Source organism: Athene cunicularia (genome assembly GCF_003259725.1).
Source record: "Athene cunicularia isolate RWA chromosome 2 unlocalized genomic scaffold, athCun1 chr2_part1, whole genome shotgun sequence".
Taxonomy (NCBI): domain Eukaryota; kingdom Metazoa; phylum Chordata; class Aves; order Strigiformes; family Strigidae; genus Athene; species Athene cunicularia.
In genome coordinates this window covers 97,983,295-98,010,352 of record NW_020799095.1, presented here as the reverse complement: position 1 = coordinate 98,010,352, position 27,058 = coordinate 97,983,295, and the positions used below count along the sequence as shown (strand labels likewise).

General features: G+C 37.5%; 1 protein-coding gene across 8 annotated transcripts in view; it reads right to left on the bottom strand.

Annotated features, from left to right (window-relative positions):
- Positions 1 to 27,058, bottom strand: part of PIEZO2 (piezo type mechanosensitive ion channel component 2) — a 259,140-nt gene that overhangs the window by 149,697 nt on the left and 82,385 nt on the right. For 7 of the 8 annotated variants that reach the window (XM_026842250.1, XM_026842251.1, XM_026842249.1 and 4 more), the window contains exon 3: positions 15,910 to 15,952. The exons of the other annotated variant lie outside the window; for it this stretch is intronic. In XM_026842250.1, the coding sequence (XP_026698051.1) occupies positions 15,910 to 15,952 (43 nt within the window). The remainder of the gene's footprint in view (positions 1 to 15,909; positions 15,953 to 27,058) is intronic. 8 annotated transcript variants of the gene reach the window in all.

Sequence of the window (27,058 nt, the reverse complement as noted above, 5' to 3'; positions counted from 1 at the left end):
AGAATAGAAATAGAAATAGAAATAGAAATAGAAATAGAAATAGAAATAGAAATAGAAATAGAAATAGAAATAGAAATAATAGAATAGAATAGAATAGAATAGAATAGAATAGAATAGAATAGAATAGAATAGAATAGAATAGAATAGAACAGAACAGAACAGAACAGAACAGAACAGAACAGAACAGAACAGAACAGAATAATATTTCAGTTGGAAGGAACCTACAATGATCATCTAATCCAAATGCCTGACCAATTCAGGACTGATGAAAAGTTAAAGCATCTTGTTAAGGGCATCGCCCAAATGCCTTTTAAACACTGACAGGCTTGGGGCATCGACCACCTCTCTAGGAAATGTCCAGTTTAAACCTCCTCCTGCGCAGCTTTGAACCATTCCCATGTGTCCTATTACTGGATACCAGGGAGAAGAGAAAAACATCTCTGTCTCCCCTTCCCCTCCTTAGGAAGCTGTAGAGAGCAATCAGGTCACCCTTCAGCCTCCTTTTCTCCAAACTAGACATGCCCAAAGTCATTAGTCACTCTTCATAGGACACCCTTCCAGCCCTCTCACCACCTTTGTTGCCCTCTTCTGGACATTCAAGGACCTTCACATCCTTCTTAAATCGTGGGTCCCAGAACTGCACACAGTACTCAAGGTGAGGCTGCAATAAAACTAAATACAGCAGGAAATACTGGGTGCACTACTTTTTTTTTTTTTTTTTTTAAAAAAAAAAGATTGATTTTAATTATAGTCATCTTCCTGCCACAGACTACAACGCTGTCTACCTTTAAAATAATCCAGTGTTAATTTAGCGTGTTTCAGGCTTCTTCTGAACATACTAACAAGAGGAATCATCCTCATTCTGCTCACTAACTAAAACTGTCCTCACATGGTCATATTATTAATATTGCATATATAACTGAATGGGCAATCAATATTTGTCAAATATGCACACAACTGAAACGTGTGCCATGAAACATGTGCTGAAAGAGCTGCTGGAGCTGATGGTCTGGTCTATCAGCATGATTTTGCAAAGGGATGTGGCAGTATATGAGTTATTTCTGATTCATGAGCTCTCAGACGTCCTTTCCAAACACCTTCACCTAGAATACAGACGAAGAAGCTGAAGAAGCTGATACACCAGGTAAAAAATCATAATGACGCTGCCTGCAATTAACAAAGCTGTATCTCAGATCACATGGATTCCTAAAGCACTGTTTCCTAAAAAAACAAGGCATACCAGAAATAATGAAAAGAGATTGACTAGGAGGATGTTTCACAGACTTCATTAAAAATTAATAGAGATCTTTGTCTTTCAAAGTTTTATCGTCTCTTGGACAGCAAAGAATAGGAGGATAAAGTTCTTTGCTCACTCATTTTGCCATGGAAAGAGAGAGCCAGATGATCAGATGATACCAATTATAAATTATTGGTCAAGATTACAGAAGGAAATGAAATATGGGGGCAGACTGATCTGATTTCTAGCAGCACTGAACTGGAGCAGATGTGAGCATCAAGTCCTGCATCTCTTCTTTCCTCCCACATGTCTTTTTTCCTCTGAATGGTAGCCCATGAAGGGAAATCTTGGCTTCTCAATAAGTTCCCATAATTCATCCAGATTTCACAATAACAGTATATATTCCTTTGCATTCTGACAGTGTACAGAGGCCACACAAGTCCCCAGTGAACCAGGGGTGTTAACCTCCACTCCATTTTTCTCATTATATGCTTATGGAAAAGAATATTTACTGGCTGCTTGGAAGAGTCAGTACAGAACATTTACTCATGTCACAAAAAATGGGAAAAACCCTATACTACGGAGCTCTCTTCCAGGGCTGGATTACTTTTTTCAACACAAATGTTTTTTTCTGAAATAAAGAAAACTCACTCTTTTTTTTTTTTTTTTAATTAATTATTCACCAGTTTAAACTACTCTTTCACAATAGCTCACCATTTGTCCAGAGCATTTAATAATTTCCTTTTAATACAAAGTCTACTAAAATTTTCTGTTCATTCAGCTACTTTATTTTTTGCATATAGAAAAGGCCTTCATGTATCTGCTTTTATTTCTCTTAGTTTTCTAGTTGCGCTGAGCTTTCCAAAAGAGGTGTATTTGACCACACTTCAAATGTATTTTAGGACTTGTTCACAGTTAGGTTGTTGCAACTAGTGTATCATGATGAACATGCTTTAGATAATAGGGCTAATCAGTTTTTTACTTTAAAAAAATCAAGTTTTTACTTAAAACACTTTATTAGCTGGAGGAAAATTATTAAATGAATACTATTATGGAATCCACAAATGTATTCTTTCACCTTTGAATTATATCAGGCTTTATGTCAGTGTACAACTTCTTATCCTTGTTTTTTTCATTCATGTGCTTTATTCACTTCACTGACAAGTTTTTAATTTAAAAGTTACAGCTGATTTGACTGTTCATTCACAACTGTATCTGCTATAGCAATGAATCTTTCAGTTGTGCAATCACTTGCCAATGTCATCACACAGCAGGGGGATGCAGTCTGATGGCAAACACTTAAGCTACAGGAAGACAGCAAATAAATAAAAAGTAATCAAAGTAGTTTTTTACATGCTGAAGCAGAAGAAAGAAACTTTATGACACTGTAGTGACAGTGGGAGGGGAGGGAAGAAGAGATGACAGATACAGAAGATAGATATGCTGCTGTTTGCAGCAATATGGAACAAATATAAAAAAACATACTACCGTTTTCACCCTGGCAGTTTGGTTGTCTGCAGTTTACAGAATCAGGTATCTAACAGTTGCTTGATTCATTCTCATAGTGTTCAAATTAGGTTAGTGTTCTAGAAACAAGATAGCTTAAAACCATTCCCTTTTAAGACCGAGGGGTAGTTACACAATTTGTGTTGCAAGAGCCTTTCACAGCTTAAACGTTACCTTGATAGTTGCCAAAGCCTTACTGGGGTTCCTGTGTTTTTCCTAAAGTTTCACCTTCTGCAGCTTAGTGGCTGTGCGAGTCACTAACTTTTCCTTACAAAGATTACACATATCCATTTTCAGCCCTCACAGCTATGAAGAAAAGCTGCGAAATGTGAAGCATCTTCAATCTTAAAGGTTAGAAACCAGAAGAAAAATAACATTAATTTTAAATCATTCCACTTGGAAGTTATTCATGACTATTTTTGGCAACCAAATTTTATCTATTTATTACTTTAAGTATGACAATAGCAGAAAAGCCATTAAGTACTTCAGGAAGTGTATCTTTACATCTGCAAAAGAAGTAATCAATGCAGCAAGGAAAAGGAAATAATTTTTTGTTTCTTGCTAAACAATATTACATACTGAAACATAGATATTTTTGGTATCTTCATCTGAGTGTATCCAGTACCAGGCACCTCTTTACAGGGAGGAAAAATAAAGGCATATTGGAAAATATTTGCATTTTTCAAACAGACTACAAATAAGTGGCCAGGTTTTCAGAAATTGTAACTATTGACATTCTGTCTGGAAATCAAAATTGGAAATCACTGGCCCAAAAGTTACGGATCTATATTTCCATGCTAAAAAACAAACACTTCCCACCCCTGAACTGACTTCTATATGTGAGGTCTGTCCTTAATTTATCATGCAGAATTATGAAGTCTCTATAATTAGATAGTCCTAGGGTGCAAAATTTGAATTTTTATTTTGATCCAAATTGCTTTGGTAGACCTACTGTTAAGGCTGGAAGCTTGGGACAAGCCCATATTAATTTCTATTTTGTCCTGCGCTATTAAATTATTCAATTTCCCAAAAGCTATCCACAGGGTTGGAAGCATTGGAAAGTAACTTTATAAAAAGTATTTGGCTTGGCTTCTAAATACAACTTTGCTCTACTGTTAGAGAAACACTATGATGTATGTAAAGAACTTCACCCATGCTGATAAATAAGTTTCAGGTTTCTTTGAAAGACTTCTCCAAGTGGGGTATATTTCAAACTTGACTTTTCTTAAAGAACAAAAGATAAAACAGGTACGAAAGTTACAACACGAAGTCATGTCACAGATCAGTTCTCCAGGGTGTGGTTTAAGAAAAAGCAACAACTAAAAAGTTTCTATAATGCTTAACTACAGTACAGATCAAAAGATGTTTTACATGGATTTCTCCTCAGTAGGATCTTCTATTTAAAACTTTATGCAAGCATGAAGGAAGAATGCTTAATATAGTAAAATTATATTATTAGGATCAGGCATATTAGGAAGAATAGGACCAAGGCAAAACTATTTTCAGCAAAAGTGGATCTTTTCAGTAAAAAAAAAAAAAAAAGAAAAAAAAGAAGAAGAAAAAGGGATTAATGGATTTTTGGCTTTTGAAATACTGCAGTAGAAATAGTTTTGGGCAGCACTTTCATTTGGAAAATCAGAAGCACAGCGTTAATTCAGTTAAGTTCCCGGCACTTGCAACAGAAAGATTACAGATAAAATGTTCAAGAGTCATAAGGATTCTTGAGTTACAAACCCAACTCCCAAAGTGATTCAGGCACTTGAAAAATGTTATTCTGATGCTTTCAAATAGTTCAGAATGTTAAACTGTTTGATTTTTAATGTTCCCAGAATCCAAGAGTCCCCTTTTTTTAAAGAAAAGAGGCTCTTCACAACCCTTGTGCCAAACTCAGCAAAGTGGCCGAAATATGCCTAGGATTGAGCAGTCTTGATATCACTATAAGCCTCTGTAAGACAAGAGTCTCTAGTAGTGAAGTTGGACCACTGGCAAATGTATACTGACACTGATGGTCCTCTATTAGATCTGAAGATAAATCCAGTTTGATCTCCCAGCCCCCAAACCCCTAAGTTAAAAAAAAAAAAAAAAAAAAAAAAAAAAAAAAAAAAAAAAAAAAAGAAAAAAAGTAGGGAACCTACCTATTCATAAAGCATCTAAAACATCTTGTAATTAATAACACTGACACATTTTTCATCTACACACAGTTGAACTTGAGATTTATCATAGGCATGTCACAGGATTAAGGGATTCATTATCTGCAAGAGCTCTGCCTCCAGGATATTTGCATGCATGATCTTTTAGTGGGTGCACAGGAGGCTGAAGAGGAAGCAGGACTGTCACTCTTCCTGCAAGTAAGTAGCTTCTTGACCTTTAGCCTATCCATGCAGAGGATTAAAACACAGTGGTCACACAACTGTGCTTTATTTGTATAACAAACAATGTGATTTTTCTCTGGACTAACTGGTGTGATGTCCACCTTGGATTTTTAATATCTGAATTCTCTCTAAGTTAGAGAATTTTGAATTGTCTAAATTCTAAAGAATTTACTATTCTCTAAAATCTAGTTTATTTATGCCACTAACAATCAATTTTTGCCTTGGTTCTATAATGTTTAACCTCATGAGATATACCCTTGAAGTCTAGCAAGTTGCTTATATAATTAAGGATTGTGTGTTTAAAGATCTAGAAATTTCGTATTGCTGCTTTCAGTGTTGTTTAAAAAAGATGGTGTCAAAGTAGCTGTAATCAACCCAGAGGAAATACCTTTCCTGGCATATTACAGTGATGTACTCTAGAGAATAGCCATGATTACTATAATTATTTTAAGTAGGGATTGTTTATGTTACCATTAAAATAATTACTTATATGGAAAAATGGGGGACTAAAACCTAGAAAATCTCTTAAATCTGTTCAAAACAAATGAAGTTAGTTCAGTGAATGTTTACATATTTCATGGTAGATAATTTTATCGCTTTTTTCAATAAGGACAGATTTGAAAAAAAATCCAGTAAGTAAGGAAGCAATTACTAGACTAAGTGTTTTTAGCCATATGGTGATCATCTCCTGAAAAGCTTCTATAAAACAGTCTCACTTGGTGAATCTCTCTTCATTGTCTCACAGGTGTGCAGCACAAAGACTACAAAACCATCACTAGCAATATATTAAAAAAAGATTCTATGACATGATTCTTAAGATGAAATGTGCTTATTTTGCAAAAGGTAGGATAGTATATTGCAAAACTTATGCAAATGACAACTGTCAAAAGTAATCTTTTCATATAATTAGCTTAAATTAAAAAGTTAGCTTAAGTTGAAAAAGTATGCTAAAAGGACCATTGGTAGCAGAAAGAATAGAATAGCAGAGCATAGCAGAGCATAGCAGAGCATAGAATAGAAATAGAAATAGAAATAGAAATAGAAATAGAAATAGAAATAGAAATAGAAATAGAAATAGAAATAGAAATAGAAATAATAGAATAGAATAGAAAGAATAGAATAGAATAGAATAGAATAGAATAGAATAGAATAGAATAGAATAGAACAGAACAGAACAGAACAGAACAGAACAGAACAGAACAGAACAGAACAGAATAATATTTCAGTTGGAAGGAACCTACAACAATCATCTAGTCCAACTGCCTGACCAGTTCAGGGCTGACCGAAAGTTAAATCATGTTATTAAGGGCATTGTCCAAATGCCTCTTAAACACTGACAGGCTTGGGGCATCGACCACCTCTCTAGAATGCCTGTTCCTGTGTTTGACCACCTTCTCAGTAAAGAAATACTTCCTAATGTCCAGACTAAACCTCCCGTGATGGGTACAGCTTTGAGCTATTCCCATGCGTCCTGTCACTGGATACCAGGGAGAAGAGACCAGCACCTCCCTCTCCACATCCCCTCCTCAGGGAGATGCAGAGAGCAATGAGGTCACCCCTCAGCCTCCTTCTCTCCAAACTAGACAAGCCCAAAGTGCTTAGCTGCTCCTCACAGGACATGCCTTCCACCCCTTTCACCAGCTTTCCTGTCCTCCTCCGGATGCATTCAAGGGCCTTCACATGCTTCTTAAATTGTGGTGCCCAGAACTGCACACAGTACTCCGCGTGAGGCCTCACCAACACTGAATAAAGGCTTGATAATCACTCCTTTTGATCGCCTGGGTTGTGCTGTGTTTGATGCACCCCAGGTGCTGTTTGCTCTCTGGGCTGCCAGGGCACACTGCTGACTCGTATTGAGCCTAATGTCAACCAGCACCTCCAGATCCCTTTCTGCAGGACAAATAACAGGATATAATCCATATCAGGGAATAAGCAGAAGATGAATCAAATTCTAATCAGGAGTCTTGGGAGTTAACTGTGACAGATGCTGTATTTGCCCCTGCTCACCCGACACAGAAATTGCTGGTACAAACATCTGTACTCTGCTGGGGAAAAAATAAATCAAACACAGCAAAACGGATGACTTTAGGATAGATGGAACTTCCCTGAAGGTCCTTCCACATCAACAAGCAAATCACCCTGAAACAGTAACGACTGCCCAGATTTACAGATACAGTCTAGGGCTGGAGTTAAGAGCAGAAATTCCACATAGGCCACAGATCTTAGGGCACCATGAAACACAAGTGCTAAATGCAGTAATAGCCTAAAACAGGGGACTTACTAGTTCTGACCTCATTTCAGATTATGCTCACTGTAGGGGCAAGGGCGGCCCTCCTGAAATTATTTCCTTCTCAGTGGGAGCAACAGGATTATGTTACTTCACAGGCTACCACGGCATGTCCAATTTGTTAACAGGCAACCAGAAAAAGCTTTACACACAGTAACTTGTGCCTGAGTACACTGGACTGACTACAAACTGCTTTCAGCAACATTAAAATAAAAGTGGATTCTGGACTAAAATCCACCAAGTTAAACTAACTTAAAACTAGATTTAATGCGTTTCTTTTTCAGTGTTTAATACCAACTACAAGATTTCAACTGACACAGTATTAGGGAAACAAAGACTTCAGTTTACTTCTCATCTTTTTAAACAATGTTTTTGTTCTTTGCAAATATAATCCATTTTTTATTCCTGTTTTCTCTGTAACTCAGACTTTTATTTCAAAGTCTCACTTTTTGTCAGAGTAGCAAAGAAAACTCAATTTAAGATAGAACCTCAGGCATGCAGTATATATCAAATGAAACTGAAAACACATTTCTTCCCCATTTCCCACACTATAAACAACATGAACACTTCAGCACACACACGCACAAATTCCACAGTCCTGGCCACCATGAAGTAACAAAATGAGGGAAGCTTTGAAAATTAAATTAAGGAACCTCAGTATCCCTATCTTCCCAGAACTCAGGACCTTGTGCTGCCCTTCGCCTGGAGACAAGTGTAGATGTGTGGGAAGTCCCCTCACTCACTGTCTGTCGCCCCTTGAAAAAAAAAGTGCAGTGCTGCAGCTGGAAGGACATGAAGCCCTTCTGGTGTGGTTCTCTGCCTCCAGATCTATACCTATCATTTAGGTAACAGACAGACAGAGAAACAACTAAACTGAGATATCACCCAGAAGACAACAGTTGTGTTACAAGCAATAAACTGCTCTTTTATTCACAGCCCATCAAGGGAAGTTGGGAAAGGGTTCCATCTCCTCAGCTCCCTATTTTACATTTATCTGCCATATTATTCAAAGAACACACATAATGATAATCACTGAAAAATAAATTCACATTCATTAACTCCTAGAAAAGTATGATGGTCATCATATATTAAGACAAAGACATGTCAAGAATGCCGAGGAAGGCTATAAACTAAACCTTGTCAAATGTGAGGCCTGAGTGGGCACAGCAATGTAAAGTATAAACAAAACAGTGATTAACTGAATTTCTCTGATATGAAGAAATTAAAGGACAGTATGCTGTAAAAGAGAATCTTGCCAAAGTAAGGCGGTGCACCTGGATGCTGAAAACTTAAGCATGTGCTTAAGTGCTTTGTGGGACAGAAGACCAAAACACTCACATAGGCTACTGGTTTTTCGAAAATGGTGAAGGAGGTGCCTGGCAGGGCTTTCCCCATGTCTCTCCAATTGCATTACTGCACCCATTTTTTCTTGTCTTCACAGACTCAAATTATTCAATATTTGCAAACACATTCAGACTGCACTGCTTCTTTTAAAATAACCTCTCAGTGATCAGACCCTGCAGCCTCTTGCAGCCCCTGGCTGAGGGAATGCTCCCAAAGTGATGTCAATGGGAGCCTTGCCCAAGAAAGGCTATAGGATTCAGCTGTATGTGAAGAAAGGGCTTGAAATTATGGAACATTGTATCAGGGTAAGACTTTATATTTCAAACATATATTTATTCTTTTTACTAAAGCACTGAAGAGTGTGGGGAAGAGTGGGGGATGCTACTATAGAAAACCATATGGTACTTGGATTTCCAAGCCAGAATTGTGCATAATAAATATTTATAGAATATTTATAGAATCTAGTGGTAGTCTCTTCTTTCTGTTTATTCGTTACATGTCACCCAGAGAAACTCTGGCCAAGCACCAATCAAATATCCCAGCAAGTTACAAGCAACCTACGCATGGGGGAAAGAGAGAAAACAGATCGCCAGTAGGCTCATAATTAGCAACCTAGACCTGGAAGGAGGTGCTTAGGAAGTGCCTGGATGCGTCTGGATTCCAGCACTCACCGCACGTCACGAGTGGTTTCGGAAATTGACTTCTCAGTCTCTGCAAGGGGTAGGGAGGATATACACAATATTTTTGGCTAGGCTGAGCAGGGGCATGTGTGGAGCAGCTGCAAAAGCAGACATTTGTCTGCTCTCAGAGACAACATAAGAACAAAAACGCATCTCAGCGATGACAGCTAACTTGCTCCTGGTGTCTACTGGGAAAGATGTGTCTCCTTACCTATGGCATATGGAGTTGTTGCATTTATTTTGCTTTAGAAAAAGACAATGCAGATTGTCGTCTTTAACACCTTGTGATTAGAAGAGTAGTTGAATGAGCTACTGAAATACATAAAAGATCTGGAATATATCTTAACAGCAGCCAATCTTCTTATCCAGGGTCTAGCCTTGACATAGCAATCTTTTGGTCTTTTCTCTTTCCATGACAATCTTATTCCCTTTCCTGCTCTTACTTCCTTTCCTTTTCATTTCCTTGAGGTATGAGAGCTACCAATTCCCAACTACCATTTAATCAGAAATAGTAAAAGGATGTAAAAAAAAAGCATGCTAAGCCCACCAGTCAACACACAGTACTTTACTAACAGGAGCATCTTTCTGCTGTCGATCACCCTCAGCACCACTTTAGCCAGAATCTGGAATGCTGTGTGTCACACTTTCTACACTGATGTTGCTGCTGCACAAATGGTGCAGACATGTCATATTAGCATTACGTAGAGTGGAAGTCACATACTTTTGCATATATAAACAGGTAACTTAAAATTAATAACAAATTTTTGCATACCACAAAAATAACAATGATTTCAGAATCTGAAGCTATCAACCAAACAACAGGTGTATCTTCATTATGAACACAGGTTTTTATACAGACAATTGCATTTTTCTAAGAAATTGGTGCTCAAAAGTTCCCTTCTCTGTGTCACTGAAACAGCTACTTATTGTGAAAAACATACTTATTGAATGTTGCCAAAAGTGTAAAAACCACACATCTGTTATTCTTCAAATACATGGTTTTTTAAAACAGTTGGTATTTACTTAACATATAATAACAGTTATTAAATCATTCTTAAGTCTATTTTGTGGAACTGTAATGTAAAGCATTACACATGAGAGAAACACCACTGGAACAAATGTAAAAAGGGAATAGATGCATTGTTAGTAGCTGAGTAGTTACTAGTCACATTAGAAATTACAGCTCAGAGAAGAGTGGTACGAGGAAGACTGGAATTTTGGAAACCCTAAAGGACAATGAGTTTTATGAGGTCCGACACTGTTCATTTAAAGTTTTTAAATTATTAGAATATTTCTAGGTCAACAAAAACATAACAGAAGACATTTCTGTAATCAATATTGAATCTACTAGACAAGGACATAAACTCCATCATCTTGTAGCTCAAATTAGAGAAATTCAAATTTTTTAAAAAATCCTTTTGGTTTTAATTTTCTGCAGTTGTAGAAGTGGCCATTTCCCCAATGCTGGTGTGGGTCTTTTCAGGCTCTGCATTGCAAGCCTCACCCCAACCTAGAAAGACCCCACGGACTGTGTTACAGGAGACCAGCTCAGTGACTGACCTGATCCTCTTCCCTTTTTAACAGGCTTTGTGCACTAAACTCTCTTTAATTGCCAGAGGAGCCAGGAAAAAAGCACAGTCAATGTTAATTGTTCATAATAATTTCACCTGAAAGTTTGAGTGAGCCATTACCATTGGGTGCTACCTGTGACTGAAAAAAAATCTTAAGCCAGTGAGATGAACAATGCCTTCTGAAACACACTTTTAACCATATTTGGAACAAAGTAGAACAGAGCTGACTGCTTTCTAGACATTTTCATGATTACGTGGGTGTCATCTATATACACACCAGTAATGAACAATAATGCTCAGGTTAACACTGGCAAAAAAAAAGTCATCCTATTTATCCACAAATCTACTTGTTTTGGCTTATTAAAGATTATCCATGCAAGGTGATAGTTTGCTTGACATGCAGGTATCACATGCTCAGCATTTTAATCTATGTTTCTTGTAGCACAGCATAATACAAGTTAACATTTTTCATAATTCTTCAAATTTCTCTAACATGTTCTGCAGAAAGTACAGTCAGGGACTACAGTCAAGATCATCTTGGACAAAGGTGATGAATACTACAGTATGTTACAATAAGCTTATTTGTAATGTCTCAAAAAAACAATCAATAACATAAAGACCTTCATTTAAATCTATCAAACCCACATATACTCCATTTAATTGAAAAGCTCTTAACTCCAGTCATTTCCTGGATATAAAGTTACTTTACTCAAGCTCCAGCATTTTTAATTTCTCTTGCACTGAAAAGCAGCATCCTCAGCTCACAAGTAATGCTTACATAAAAGCCTCACGGTCAGATCTCTTGGTGCCTCTATGTTTTTCAGGATATGAAGACAACAGCAATGTAAACACTCTACTATTGCAGAATAAACATCATGTAACCACAAAACAGTGATGACATAACCTGTATATTATCTGGGCTTAATTTTCTCCAATGCAAACTGAGTGTCCGCATCTCCTGTTCGTTAATCCACTCTGAAACAGCCTGTTAAGAGGAACATATGAATTTTTCCAGCTTTTAAGCAAAGTATTTCTCCTTAGAACATTACTTTGAATGTCTTTTCTTTTGTACATCTAGAAATCTTGCTTCTTCCAGAATAATAATGTCCTTGCTCAAACACCACATTTAAATGCTATTGATATTTCACAGCTGACTCAGGTGTGCCTAAATCAACAGCTTGCAGACAATGTACTTTTAAATAGCAAAACATGTGCTGCTGCTGCTTCTTTTATTAGTGTTATACATAATACGAGAACAGCCATACAGGATCAGACCTAACATAGACATAGCCCCCTATCTTATCTCTATCAGCGGCCATAAAGGGCTGCCTACTGAAGAGAGCAAGACTAGAGGAAGCATGTAGTGATACACCCCCAGAATGATATCTCAGGTGTGAAAGACCTGCAGACCTCGGATTTCTACTTCTGTGACTGCAAATTAAGTGCACTTCCTGCATTGAAGTGTCACATATAACAATGTATATCTCTTTGTTTACTTTGGAAACTATTCCTTAAGGTGTAAGAAATACTTATGATAAGATAATCAAGATAATACTTATCTTGAGGCATAAAATAATATGTATCCTTAAGGCATAAGAAATACTTATAATGAGATAATCAATCACATACAATATAGCAAATATTGCTATAAAGGAGTTAACACTGGACTTCATATATATGTAACTCCCGGACCTTTTAGAAAACCAACTTGTTATTGCTGATATATTAATGTCATATAAAAGCTTCTGTTAAAAATACAGGTAAGAAGATTAATATTATTACTAAAAAACCCCAAAACCTGTTCTACCTGTCTAAAGAACTTTATTTTTCTTGTTTTCTCTTTGCCTATTCTCTGAAAAAGTTGATATGAGGACACGTTTGCTTCTATGATTATGGCAAACCAAGTATATTCAAATCTTCACCCCACCCACGCTAACTAATGTGCTACTTCAATTAAAGTTAACTCCAAGATGACAATCGATTCTCAAGGTGCCCTTCTTTTCAAACTAGAATGGCAATAATGGGATCTGCACAGCAATCGCTTCTACATATTTCCTTTTCTCAGGCAGGCTTCTCCATAATTCAGTCTATTAAGAATTCTCCATCTTTCATGTGGTACATACATTGCCCATACACAGCTAGTGTGGGCTCTCCTTGTTTTGAAACATCTAACAAGTTGGAAATTGCCACAGATAGAACTTCACTTAAAAAAATTGACCATTTTCCATTGGCAGTTTCAAACCATAGAGCCCAAGTATCAATTCATTCTAGCACTCCTCAGAACTACTTTTTTTCCATACTGATGGGGACAAACAGCACTAGCAGGTGCTAAATAATAGTCTTAAAAGAAGAATGGGGTGATGAAAGAACCAGTATTTTATTGTAGTGCCCTTCAGACATGTACAATATCATGCTGAGTTAAATGCTCATTAAGAAACCAAACTGGATGTAACCTGAGAAAAAAGCAGAAACTATTAAAAAGAACCCCTTGGTGATATCAAACTTAGCAACTGAGTGTGTAATTTTCACTAATATTGAACTTTTTTTTCAGTGCTGTTAAGAACATTCTCTCTCTAAATAGATAACATACAGTAAGGTGTCACAGTTAAGGAACCTCTAGTCTGAATCTTGATTTGGCACTGCATCTTCTCAAGTTGATGCTTATGAACCACAGCCACTACTCTGATGCTGTAACAAAATGGAGTCACAGTTTTCCTTTCAATCAATACTGTGCCTTATGCTATCTACATATAAGTTTAGTAGAAACTACAGGTTAAGTAGTACACTTCACTTTGTTAAAATTATTTTTAAAAACTTCTAAAAATTGCTAATATTAAAAATTTGAGACAGAAACATTTTAAAATAAATTTTGATCAGAAACCTATTCAGGACTACTAAATACTGACACTATGAAAGACTGCCATTTTCTACTCCAGTTGCCTATATTCCTGGGGCATTTTTAAGTTTATGGGGCAGTAGGAGAGACATATTTTCATTTAGTGATCTGATTAAAGTCTTAAAATATTTCTGACTGGTGGGAAGCTACAAAATGAGAATGCCCATATTTCCTCAGCTACAAAATGGTAAGTATTCCATATCAGTCTCGATTTTCAAGTTGTGCTAAAAATATATGGCAACAATTTGGCTTAAAAAAAAAATAAAATATTTGGCCAGTCTTTACAGGAATGCCTCTACTGATATCAAGAGATTTACAACAGAAATAAATATGACCTCTATATATTATTTGGTTGGGGAAAAGTGTTTTTACTGTTCTGTAATATTTTACTTTTAAACCTACCCAAGCCTGTAAAGCTACAGAGATAGTTAGAAAGCTCTGTACCAATGATAAGCTAAATTTCACCAAGACAGAACTTTGTCACCTTTAAAGTGATTTGCTTTTGAAGAACCAAAATATTACGTACCAAGATAATATTAATGGCTATGATTAGCAATAAAACATAATCCTTCCATGCACTTCTGTGTTGAAAAGGGCACTGTCCTTCAATTTTTGCAAATACAATGTCTAACATGGAAATCTAACATATTTCACTGAACATGTAAACCAGGCTGACCCTGTGCATACTCACTCAGGATCATAACATAGAGGCTTTCCAAATCACCTTCTAAAGAAAGAGAATTAATAGTCATCAGGACAGTAGCATCTCCTTAGACACAACAGATGTTCTTACAGAGAGTGACCACCTTTCACAAGTCTGTGGTACAACTCCTGAAAACCTGGAAGCTATTTAGAGATAACCTTAAACATTCCCCCAGGTGCCACATTTCTAGACAAAGATCAGAGAAAGACAAGTATTTAGGAATTTATTTCTTCAAGTGGTGTATGTTAAACAGGCTCCTCCTGTAAAAGGATGATATAGAAAAAAAACTTTTCATATATTGCTGCCGAGATCTAAGAATCACAGGTAGGAGTTAGGGTAATTAAACTTAAGCATCAGTCTTTTTGCAACAAAAAACTTGTTTTGTTGTAATAAAAACTTTATGCAAGGTAAAGGTCAGAAGAAAAATACAGCTTGCTTTCTGTTTGTGAGAAAGGAAGCAAGTAAATAATTTTGTTTCATATGATTTTTATGGCTATTTATTGATTTCAGAAAGGCCTGATTGTTTGTAGGGTTTGCCGAGATGCCCCAGGCAGTATGAACAGCATGCACTCATGGAACATGAAGAGAAATCCTTTCTTGCCCAGTCAACAGCAAGCCAAGCACACTGGTGTACAACTGCAAGCTACTCTATTAAGGGAAAACAGTAAAACTTTATTCAAGTGAAGAGCAGATTTTTCTGGTTTTTATAGAAGAATAAATATGAGATTGAGCATCTAAATCTCAACATCAGATCACTCTTTACTGGGTTTGGCCTAGTTTAATTTCCAAGATAGACATATGTTTCTGGTATGATGACCTTGTGGTTAAGACTGGCTGCAAGAAGTTCTTGCACTTGAGGAATGCTGAATTCTGATTTTTCCTCCGATGCTAAATAGCTCTCTGCCAGCTTTGATCCTCTTTCAACTTCACTTACTTTTGTCAACTAATATGTCACAGGTTAGAAGTTTCATGGAAAATATAATATGAGAGAGAGCAATATCTTCATTCATAAGTAAGACTTCTACCTGAATAGTGTGTCACCTTTTTAAATACTAGTGTGCTATATAGTCGCCAGCAAAAAACATTATGAGCCAAGTTTATATGGTGAATAAATTGCTTCAGATTGACTGGAGAAAGAGAAGAGGACATAAACAGAAACGCTTAACATGTATGTGCACGACATTGCATAACTTCCTCTCTAAATATGAGGTCATAGAGAGTTTGATCAGCTAAAGCAAATAATTCTGCAAACTTGCCCGTGAAGTTTTTATTCCTTTTCTTTTTGCACTGGTAAGGAAACAATTATGTCTTACCTTTCAAAACCAATCTGCCGTAATGTTTTCTCCCATGTTGAACCTATACAAAGAGGAGAAAAAACAAACACCCTCAGTAAAAAAAACTTTAGTGTATGATCAGTCTTACTCTTCTCCTTTCCTTGTGCAGCTGGGATCTGTATAGTAAGGTGATTTTTTTCACCCCAACAGAAGTACTTGTAAATAACATCTGTTCTCCCCAGACTGAAGAACTGTTAAGAGAGGCAACCACTGAGTGACATAACTGTGTGGACGAGTATCAGCCTATATAACTCCTTCACACTGCAAAGCAGCCAGTCACTGCTACAGTTCACTGCAATTTCAAGGGTGGTCTCCCCTCGCAGAGCAATGTGATCTGTACATGACTCCTGAAAGCGCTGAGCTGGCATCTCACATCATGCACTCTTCACATTTCAGCTTTTCATTTTACTGTAGTGTTTGCCTGATTCTTGCTGAAAGCTTTACAGCTCCTTCTGAAATCCAGACCTTTTATTTTTAAGAAAAAGCATGAAGATATATTTCTGCTTTATTTAACTCTTTATACTCATACAAACAGCTGCACAGGACTCTTTCTCAAAATGATCAAGGACTCAGCCTCACAAACTACTCAAAATGCTAGAATTATGCAAGGAATTACCCCCAGTATTTCTGATGCACTTAATACAACTTTAACCTAGATTTTCTCAAAAATAACCTCCCACACACTGCAAGCTGTGAGTGATCAGTTTTCAGGCCCTGGTAGTTTTTTGTTTATTGCCAGTCTCTTTCTTGATACCATATGTGGTTATCATACATACAGGCTACTAAGAGCACCAATACCTCAAGTCATGTCCATCTACAAGGCGATTATATAGGAGGACATGAAGCTGGGTCATTGTCTTCTTTTTACATTCCTGTGAGAAATGTAACAGGACTGCATACAATGTAAACAGCTACAGTTTGTTTTGAATCCTTGATCATACTTAAACTAAAATCAGAGAAATAACAAGCCCCGCTGTTGATGCAGTCTGTCACCTAAAGGGAAATAAAAATTAGGAACAAACAGATTGCCTGTGAGTGAAATTTAGTAGCACCAAAGAAACTCAGAGACAAGCAGCAATGTTGCTGATAAGTACTGAGAAAAAAAAAAAGCAGAAAAAAGATGAAGGAAAGCAACTTGGTCTGATTTAAGTCTGGAGAATTTCAGGAATGTATGCGTATTTGTGCCGAGTGTTCACACAAAGACTATAGCAAAATCATGGATTAGATTCTTTCCACCAACAATGAAAGTCTTACTTGTCAAACTAGTGTGGGAAAAGTGGTGACATAAAGTCAGAACAACTTCTGCAGATATATCTCTTACCATGATTACCTTTCCATTCTGTTAAAGGTATCAACTCAGAAATTAATGACCTGCCATGTTTGTAGTATGGTATTTATCTCTAATCTGCAACACGTTAAATATTTGAAAAAGACCGAGTAGATGTTTTTCATCTTTTAATTCAGGACACTTACTGCTGATCTAGATAAGAATCTAAAAACTCAACTTCTAAGAAGTTTGGGGTTTGAGGATGTGTGGGTTTTGTTTTGTTTTTTAAAACCTAGCAACAGAATTTTTTCTACTCAATTGACTAAACTTTCCAGTTTAGCCCGAGGAGAACGTGCTAAATTTCTAAAGTGAAGATACAATTTCTCTGTACAATATTATCTAGTATCTGTTTGGTTTGCAAATCACAGACAAAGCAAATGAAAACTGAAATTAATGAAAGCCAAAGAGTTAATTTCCTTATAGGTTTATGTTGTGCAAGGCTTTCTTCACAGTTCCTAACTGGACCGCCAAAGAATGAAGTTAACATGGGTCCACAGAAAATAAATTCCTTGTATTAATCACATTTTTTAGAAAGAAAAAAGAAACTGCATGAAAGTATGTGCTCCTAAAATCAACCAAAGTCCAATATTTCACTCCATACAGAAAGGATTTGGGTTGGCTAAGGGGTAGATTCACAGCCGGTTCCAAACATGGTCAGTATACCACATTATTCTCTTCTGGAATCCCTTCTTCATACCACGTCTCACTGCCATTTGCTTCAAACTTTAGTCACACACATATTTTCAGCGAAAGGCTCTAAAAACTTTTTCTAATGATACTTTAGGGCAATGGACACAAAGCTTTTCTGTTCAGGACTGTTACAACTAAAGCCAGTGATCAATGTAAAACCTTTTAATTGTCCCCATTCAGTCCAAAGCAGGCAGGGGTTTCAGGCCCATATCCAGCAGAGTACACATCAATAAGAGGTGGGGAAGGCACCACCTTCACTTTATGGAAAAAAAAGAGTCAAGTTCTTTCTGGAATAAGTGAAAAACGTACATCATTTGATCAGTACAGGGACATTCTACTGTGGCACCTTTATTGGCTTGAGGTGAGGCAAGATTTCTGCCTGCACAGCCACGTACATACAATACCTTTCAGCAACACTAAGTTTGCATTTTATAAAAAGAAGTCCTCTGAAGACATCATTAAAGCAGGACAACAAACATTCTCACATACATTTATTTCAAATAAACATGAAACCCAAAATCATATGTAGCACAATAAACTGTCAACATTTCATTGAGATAAATAAAAACCACTTCCATTAACATCTTCTATTATGAGTTATCCCCAAACCACCAATTTCTGCACACCCCCGGAGTATATATGGTTTCACATAGAACTGATGAATCAAGTAATTGCTGTAAAGATGACTGTGCCACTCCACAGATAAGTGCAGGGCAGACACAAGGAATTCTCCATATAGTTTATGCAATCCTGCTGGCTCTGAAAGAGGATTCAACAGGTTTTGAAGTTTGAAGATTTGAAGAGTGTTGAAGAAAAGAAATCCCAACAGTACGTCTTAATGCACAGACCAGTACTGGCATCTTTAATCAGTGTTTCTATGCTTTCCACTTTGTATACTAGTTGTATGAATTTTTCACCCCATGATTGGCTACGCTTCAGCTGTATGACATAGAGAGTCCTACGGGGTGGGGAGGGGAGAGAGTGAAAGAGGGCGAGGGAGGGGAAAAGGCAACAGAGAAAAGGGAATTGGGTCTTCACTGGTTTGAAATAATCTTTTGGCTGCAGCTGGCTTGCAGAACACTCTCTGAAATGCATGTGACTCCTCCGAAGCAAAGCCTGCCAAGAACACAACTAACATTTCATATTAAAAAAATCTACATCTTTTTATGGAGTCTTATTTTAAAATGTTTATGATCTAAACATTCTGTTTTAAGATTTGCCAATTCCATTCTCAATAGTATCAACTTCTACACTGCACTAACAGCCAAAAGTAAATACCCTGAGGTAACAGCAGCACTAAGAATAATGCTATTAAAAGTCTAGAAAACTTATTATTTGATTCAAACCTTACCCAGTGCTTCCAAAACATTAAACAAGATTTAAGTCACGTAACTCTCATTAAAATCAAAACAGGAGTTTTTCACGAATTAAAGACTTGATCCTGCTCCCAAAAAAATCAATAGGAATTTGGCTCTTGAATTCAGTCTTTGTCTCTGCTGGGACTGTGGAAAATATTCACCTGTTGACTTTCAGAATCAATCCACTGCTAGACTTTGGTTTCTAAGTTTGGCTTCTCTTTGCTTTCTGTTTGTTACCACCATGTCAAAAATACCAAAACTGTTTATAAGAATGCCTTAATCTCATACCCATGTAATTAAGCTTTTGTTCCAAATATTTGCTTCAGAGTGCCTGACCATTCCCATCTGTTCCAAAGATTGTTTCACATTAACAGCCCTAGCTTTAAAATTCTTCAAAAAGATGAAGCATAATGTACTTCCAGAATTACTGCTCACATTTAATACGAACAACTTTAAATGCACATCATGCTCACATATGCAGTCAATGAAATCCTAGCATAAGAATGAGAGTATAAGAATATGAGATTTAATAAGATAAAATGAAAAACATCTTTCTGAAATGAAAATTTGTCTTCTGTGACAGGTAGGCTTTCATTTATATAGTAGTTTCCATATTTGGTTTGGTTTGGTTACAACTCTCTGCTTACTATGAATTTACTATGAATGAAAGAACTCATAATCCACTGCTAGGCTTCTCACCTTTACAAACCATGAAGTTGCCTAGTTGCTGAAGTGCAATGGTAGGCTGAGGAAAAACACAGAATAACATATTCATAGAATCACAGAATCATAGAATAGCAGGTTGGAAGGGATGGGCTTGGAAGGATCATCTGGTCCAACCTTTCTTGGCAGAAGCATGGTCTAGACAAGATGGCCCAGCACCCTGTCCAGCTGAATCTTAAAAAGTGTCCAATATTGGGAAAAATATTGGATAAGTAATTTTCAGCCATCCATGGAGGTTGCACAACTATTCACTTTGAGCTGTATCATGCCCTGTCTGCCAGTAGAGCAGAGGTCTGTGGCTGTTCAGTGAGAAGTCTGGCAGGCACTGTAAATGCACAGCAAATAATCATGCCTCCTATAGCATCCCCATACAGGTATGCATGAAGGTCCCTATGGACCCTGCGGTCCCTACGGCCGTGTGCAGCGACTACCCACAGCCCTGCTACCTTCCCACTTCTCCAGAGTTAGTGGCTACTTTAAGCACCACATGCCTGTATCTGGCTCTGCTCTTGAGGCTTTCTAACAGTAAGAATAATAATTGTATTCTTTTTTCACTGTGATATGACGTAAGGACCAGAGGGAAAAATACAACTTAAATCAACCAAAAGACATTGACATTTTTCAACAAGCATTAAACGAGCCTGTCAGAATTCAAGTACACAATGGGAATAGTATGAAGATCTTCAATGTCTAGAATAGGACAAAATATTTGTAAATTACATCAACCCAAAGGTAAAAAACCAAATATCTGGAGCCCATCAGTGGGGTATCTCAGGCTCTCTGAAGGAACTAGCAAGGTACCCAACATAGCACAATCATACTTAGCTCATAAGTTACATGCAGGAGTGACCTACATAACGTTGTTATGATACATTAAAAACAGGAGGTAGATATTCTCAGAATACTAACTGCATTGATCTTTTCTCTAACATTTTGAAGGAAAAGAGTTTCAGAGGAACTACTGATTTTGTACTGGTCAGAATATTCCTACCAATTTCAAAATTTTGGGGGGGGGGGGGGAAGACAACACCCCAAAACCACCCCAAAACTTTCACATATTCAAGAGATACAAAGCAGTGATACAGAATACTTCAGAAATGGAAAGAAACACTTTGCCAAACCTTTCCATTGCAGGTGTCATTTGTCAAACGTGTTTCTTACAAAACTTAGCAGAGAACAGGGCAGAAGTTCAGAATCTAGCCTGGCTGGACTAGTCAGGGACCTGAGAATCTGAATCCACACATACAGATCTCAGCAAACTGGATGAACACACTGGCCTGTCATGTTAGAGCTTCTCTTTCAGTAGAGGCACATATACCTTTTTAAACCATTTAACAGTCTGTTTTGAGTGGATTGGGGAACACTGCTCTGCTGTATATTCTCCTTCGTCATCTTAGTACTTGCTAACCAGTTACTAACCAGTACTACTAACTAGCTGAAATATGCACAACTGCAATGTTTGGAATAAAAACTGCCATGTTTGGAACATGTTGATGTCAGCAGCTTCATATATTATTCAGTCTTTCCAGTTGCTTGTTTCCATTAGCAAACTTCTGTTTTCTCACAAACAAACAAAATAGTGCCAGAAATCTTACTTTTCTGCTTTTTAATCAATATAGAGCCATTGTTTTTATGAAACAGACTGTAGTTTTGACTACAGAAATGCATGTGCCATAGGGAAGAGCTTTTTCTTACTTGCTCCACAGTACCATAGAGATATGATTAGCATTCACCAGCACATTGGCTATTTAATAGCTAGTTACACACAACACGTCTCTTACAGAAGTGATCATTTCTCTTATGTGAAGTGGCATCAGACAATGTTTCCTTGACATTTAGCATCTATCTGTCCATTTTGAGAAATAAATCTCTCTTACATTTACCCTTCGATTCAAACTACCTAGGCTGCGTTCTGCACTCAACACTTTGTAATTTGATCACCACAGTACATCATCTGGGATGATGACATGATATTTTTTTTTTTTTTTTAATGAGATCTCTTAATATGGTATATTACTACTCTGCTGTGTCCTTGCTGGTGATTTAATCCAGATCAGGTGAGTATTTCTTGAGCATATCTCTTACAATGCTTTGGTTTGCATAACAGAGTGATCTCCAAGCGCACAAACTGGATTCCTTTCACATGAAACTAAACCGTACCCCAAGGACATAACTGCTGTCTTTCAACCACTAAAGGGTATTCGGTCCACAGGACCAGACCAGAGCTAATCCACAGTTAATTCCACTCGAAACATGTATTGTGTGGTGGCCAGTGACTGCACTAACTGCTTTACTCCTATCATGGTGTGCTGCTTCTAAGGCAGAAGTGCACCCCAGTCCCAGTCCTGGAGTGCCCCCAGAAAAGCTTTCCAGTTACAGCCACCCTCAAGGGATGAAGGGGCAGGCCAGGGTGCTCACCCTTAGGATTGTTTTCTGGGCTGTATCCCATCTGCTACAGTGTAACTGAGAAGAAGCTTTTCTACTGTCCTGATGTGCAAGCAGGGTTGAACTGGATGCTCAGCACTGCCACACTCCCCACCAAACCCCAAGGAGCCAGTTCTGTAAAGCACAACAGCAGATTATTTCATTTTTAAAACAACTTCTCAAGGAGAAGGAATAAGGGAAAATCTGGACTGTTATGATGTCCTGTGCATACTGAAGAGACTAAAACCACCAGTAAAACAGAAGTTGAGGGCCAGTGGTGTAGGATTCTGGCTAGATGAAGAAAGTGATTACTGAATACGTACCGAGAAAGAGGTCATGCCAAGAGGAAAGACCAGACATTTCAAGTCTTTACTTGCCTCCCACTCATATAATTGTTCAGCAGATTTTTGACTGAATAAAGAGTACAGATTTGATCCCTACATGATAATGTCATGGGAAATATTTATTGTGTATTTTCTCCTGTGAGGAAAATATTAAATTATTATTGTGAGATAGAAAAAATGCTTTCCTATTAAAAAAGAAATCTTGATTCATTCCATGTTAACTGGAAAAATAATCATCATCAAAAGCACTATTTGTAATGAGTGGGAACTTTTATTAATACAATGAGCAGACTAGGAATATAGAGCAAAGTGCAATAGCACTGACACTGTGTTTGTATGTGTGCACAGAGCTGCATATTGCTCTAAAATGAGTATCAAGAAGACAACAGCTATGGTAAAGCAATTAATGGCTGTATCTGGCAGTCACCTCTTGCAGTCTGAGACTTCTCTGGGAGCTCTGGGGGCCCAGAAGGGTCAGCAAAGCTCTCACATATAAGTGGGGACCCCAAAAGCAGCTGCTCTACAGGCCTAATCCACACTCTTTGATTTGATCTTGGTTAACACCAGAATTACAGGACTGGGGGAGGACTGTTTTTAAAACTGATCCTTTAACCTAAGGTAGATAACATGATGTGAAATACTCCCTAGTGCACTGGGAACAGAAATGATCCAGCATCTTGCTGCTTGCTGCTCAGACCCTGTCAAATGGAGGCAGGGACAGATCACAGCTCACTTTGTGTGATAAGACCAGTATCTCTGACCCTGATCCAAAGTCTATAGAAATAACAAGAAAGATTTGCATTGAGTTAATGGGCTTTGATAATTTGTCTGAAATGGAAAGAAATAGCAATAATGAATAGTAAAGAAATTTCATTTTTCAGTAATGTAAACAACAGCTATTATTTCTACCCCTGTAATAAACTATAATATTCTGTGGATAATTCCTTTGGGGAGAATGGGAGCAGAGGAAGAAAAAGTTTCAGAATTTAAAACATTATATGGGACACAGCTTGTGTTAAATATGAAGCTTATGAATTTTTGTATGTGAATCATGCACAGCATTTTATATGTGAAGATGACTTGCTAATTAAACAGCAAGTTAAGAGATGTGTGAAAGAAATAATAACTTAGAAAAAGAAAATTTAGGAAAGCACTTTCGACGTTTGTTCTTTCACACCAGATTTGTTTAAAATTATATACAGGTAATAAAGCCAATTTAAATTGACTGAATTGCTTCACCTTTGTTTGTAGTCATGTTTGTCACAATGATAACAGGTTTCATAGTTTTTATAAGAATAATGACTTCTCTTGTCTGCTTAGATACAAAACCACTTACAGGCAATCTTCCCCTGCAACACATACATGCTTAAAACAACTCTTAACCTCACTTCATTTCAAATTTGTTTCCTGAACAAGGCAGCAAAACAGCAAAACCCACTGCACTAAAAAATTTTTGAGGAATGTGTTTCACATGAAACCTGAGATAGCTAGTTAATGGAAAGCTTTTCTTTGTTGCTGTGGTTTAATCTATTATTTATCTATTTGTTTGCCGTAATGGTTGGTTGGTAGTTTTTAACCCAAGCTTCCAAGGATATTGGAGACTTGAATTAATTCTGGTGTCTTTATTTTTTTTTTAAATAGACCTGCTCCCCTTTGCCCATGACAGTAGATCAATGCAAAAAAAGGATGAGGAAAAAGAGTCTGCACACTATGCAAAGAAGAACTTTGTAGGTCACCAGCACAGAATCATACTGCAGGATTAAAGTGGGAACGAATCAGATAGTACAGAGATATAACTGATCTCTTATCCTTTTTTACAGCAGAAAAGGGTGTCAAGGCTCTGAGGACCAGCCTTGAAGGAAGACAACATTTCCTGCCATTGCCATGGGGGATGTCAACCTCAAATCAGGGAGTCACTGAGCTTAACATCATCAAAGTTTTGCTCCAGACCTTCTGAAAGGAGGCCAGATAATAACTAAATGGGTCCTCTTTCAAATACGGAAGACTGGCTTTGCTTTGGTTTCAAAGTAAAAGCAAAAGAACTCAAAGAAAACTTGTAGTAAGTTTTATTTTTCATAAACCTGAAGAAAATTAGATTTTTCTCCATTTTTGTTGGCAGAGAAATTCTCCCCTCTCCCACCCCAACCAATGCTGCTCTGTCTGCTAAATAGTGTCTTAGAGGCAAGGTTTTCACTTCAGAGCGTAATTGACGGGCATCCTTCCAATTTCTAGACCTACCCTCTGCTTAGTTTTATTGTAACATAATATACTGTTATGAATAATAATGTCGACCTAGTTTCCTGCAGTGATGAATGTGTGCAGTGTGCCAGCACAAGGAATTTGCTTTTCATTGTCTCATTTTCTCTTTTTGTCTCATCAGAAGGAGACTTGGGCAAACGTTTCTTCCTGAATTGTGCATCATAGACATATGGGAAGGTGGAAATAAATAACAAGTATGTCTTCAGCAGCACACCCATATAGAAGACATTATGGATGAGAAATAAGGATAGGAAACTAAGAAATCTTGCACAGAAACAGGAAGAACATTAAGATGACAGAAAACCAGCATTCCAGCGGCAGTATCTTTGACCCCACTAACATTTTGTAATGCACACCTTTTCTCTGAAATTGCTTTTACTTTTACACAGCTTTTTCTAAAGATAGTAAATAACCATTTCATTCACATTATTTCCCTCACAGCTTAAGGAAACACTCACATAGTATGATGACGACAGCAACTTGTTGGTAGGCGTGAGTATTCAAACTTTTCAGCAAAACCCTCCAAATTGTTTCAAAAATGACACTAGATACAAAGATTTGAAGTGACATGTGAAGGAATACACTTCAGAAAACTGGTTTGAGACGTGTACAACCTTAGCACACCACCAGAAGCAGAAAACAGCACTTTCAAACTCTCCTTCTGTTTGCATGCCATTAAGAAAAGGCAGCAGTGACTGCACCAGGCAGCAAAACATTAGGGGTATGAAACCTGACTCACTCCCAGAAATCTCTTCTGAAGAGAAATTTGGATCCAGAAGGACATGCTCCTCTGGGCAGAAGTGTGAAGCAGGCATGCTGACTCAAACAATCAGGGAGAAGGAAATGCTTCCAACAGATGTTATTTTACCTCCCTAACAGATATGAAGACGCCTTATCTAGTTCAGCTGACAAGTATAAACACGTACGCACTGAACAAAGGGTTTCTTTTGTTTTCATTTTGTCTTTGCAGAACTTACAATTCTGTGATTTCACTCAACTTTTCCCAAAGTTCAAGTTTGTGATAACAGAAAAGGCAAAGCTCTCCTGTCTTCCAGCTCCCATTCTTCTCAATCAAGAGACAGTCGACTGCATGGCTATTAAGAGGCTCAGGGAAAAATGAACAGGCAAAAGAAATGGCGAAAATGGAAGGCTGTGGGGTGCCAGTTGCACCCTCAGCCCAATTCTTAACTTCTAGAAATGAGTGTTTCTAAAACGCTGCTGCCACTCACTGGTTGAGGAGCCCATACAGACATGGGGGTGACAAGGAGAAGTTTGGGTACCTCAAACTGGCGAGACACACCAACAGCACAGAGACTCCATACCCAACTGCACCTCTCCCTCCCAGATCATGAGCACACAAACTTGAGCATCCCCTGCAAAGCCGGGAGAGACCAGTATCACATTCTTTGCCTCCTTCAACTTACTCCTCTGCACACCTGGAACACCTGCTGGATTTCATTGCCACTGGCAGGGGACAAGAGCCACAGGTAAATGTCACTGATGTGTGCTCTACTCATGACCCATGGAATAGCCATGGTCAAGCCACTAGAAGTGCCCAGGTAGACTTCACAGGGACCCAACGCTATGTGATTGTGGTTAGTTTTATCTATAATAGACTGCAGGACTAAAGGACTGAATCCAGTGTTCTAGCAGATCATTTCCCAGCACTTAATTAGTTTTCATTAGGATACCACAAATAGCAAAAGCACTAGCAACAAATTAAAGAAATCACTTGGATGGCCTAATCATTTCAATTTTTAAAACTAATTCAAGCTTTTTATCTTGCATGCTTCAAATAGTTTACAAATAGTTTGCTCTTTCTACAGTTATGTGCTTAATTAGGAGCATTAGAAGTAATTTCTCCCCATTTAGTTTGTTTGGCTAAATGTAAGCCAAAAATATCAGTAAAAGCATTGAAACTTTTGCCATTCTCACAAGTTATTCAATGACAAGAGTATTCTCACACTTACTTAAAGTGTGGTTATTTTGTCCTCATTGGAATG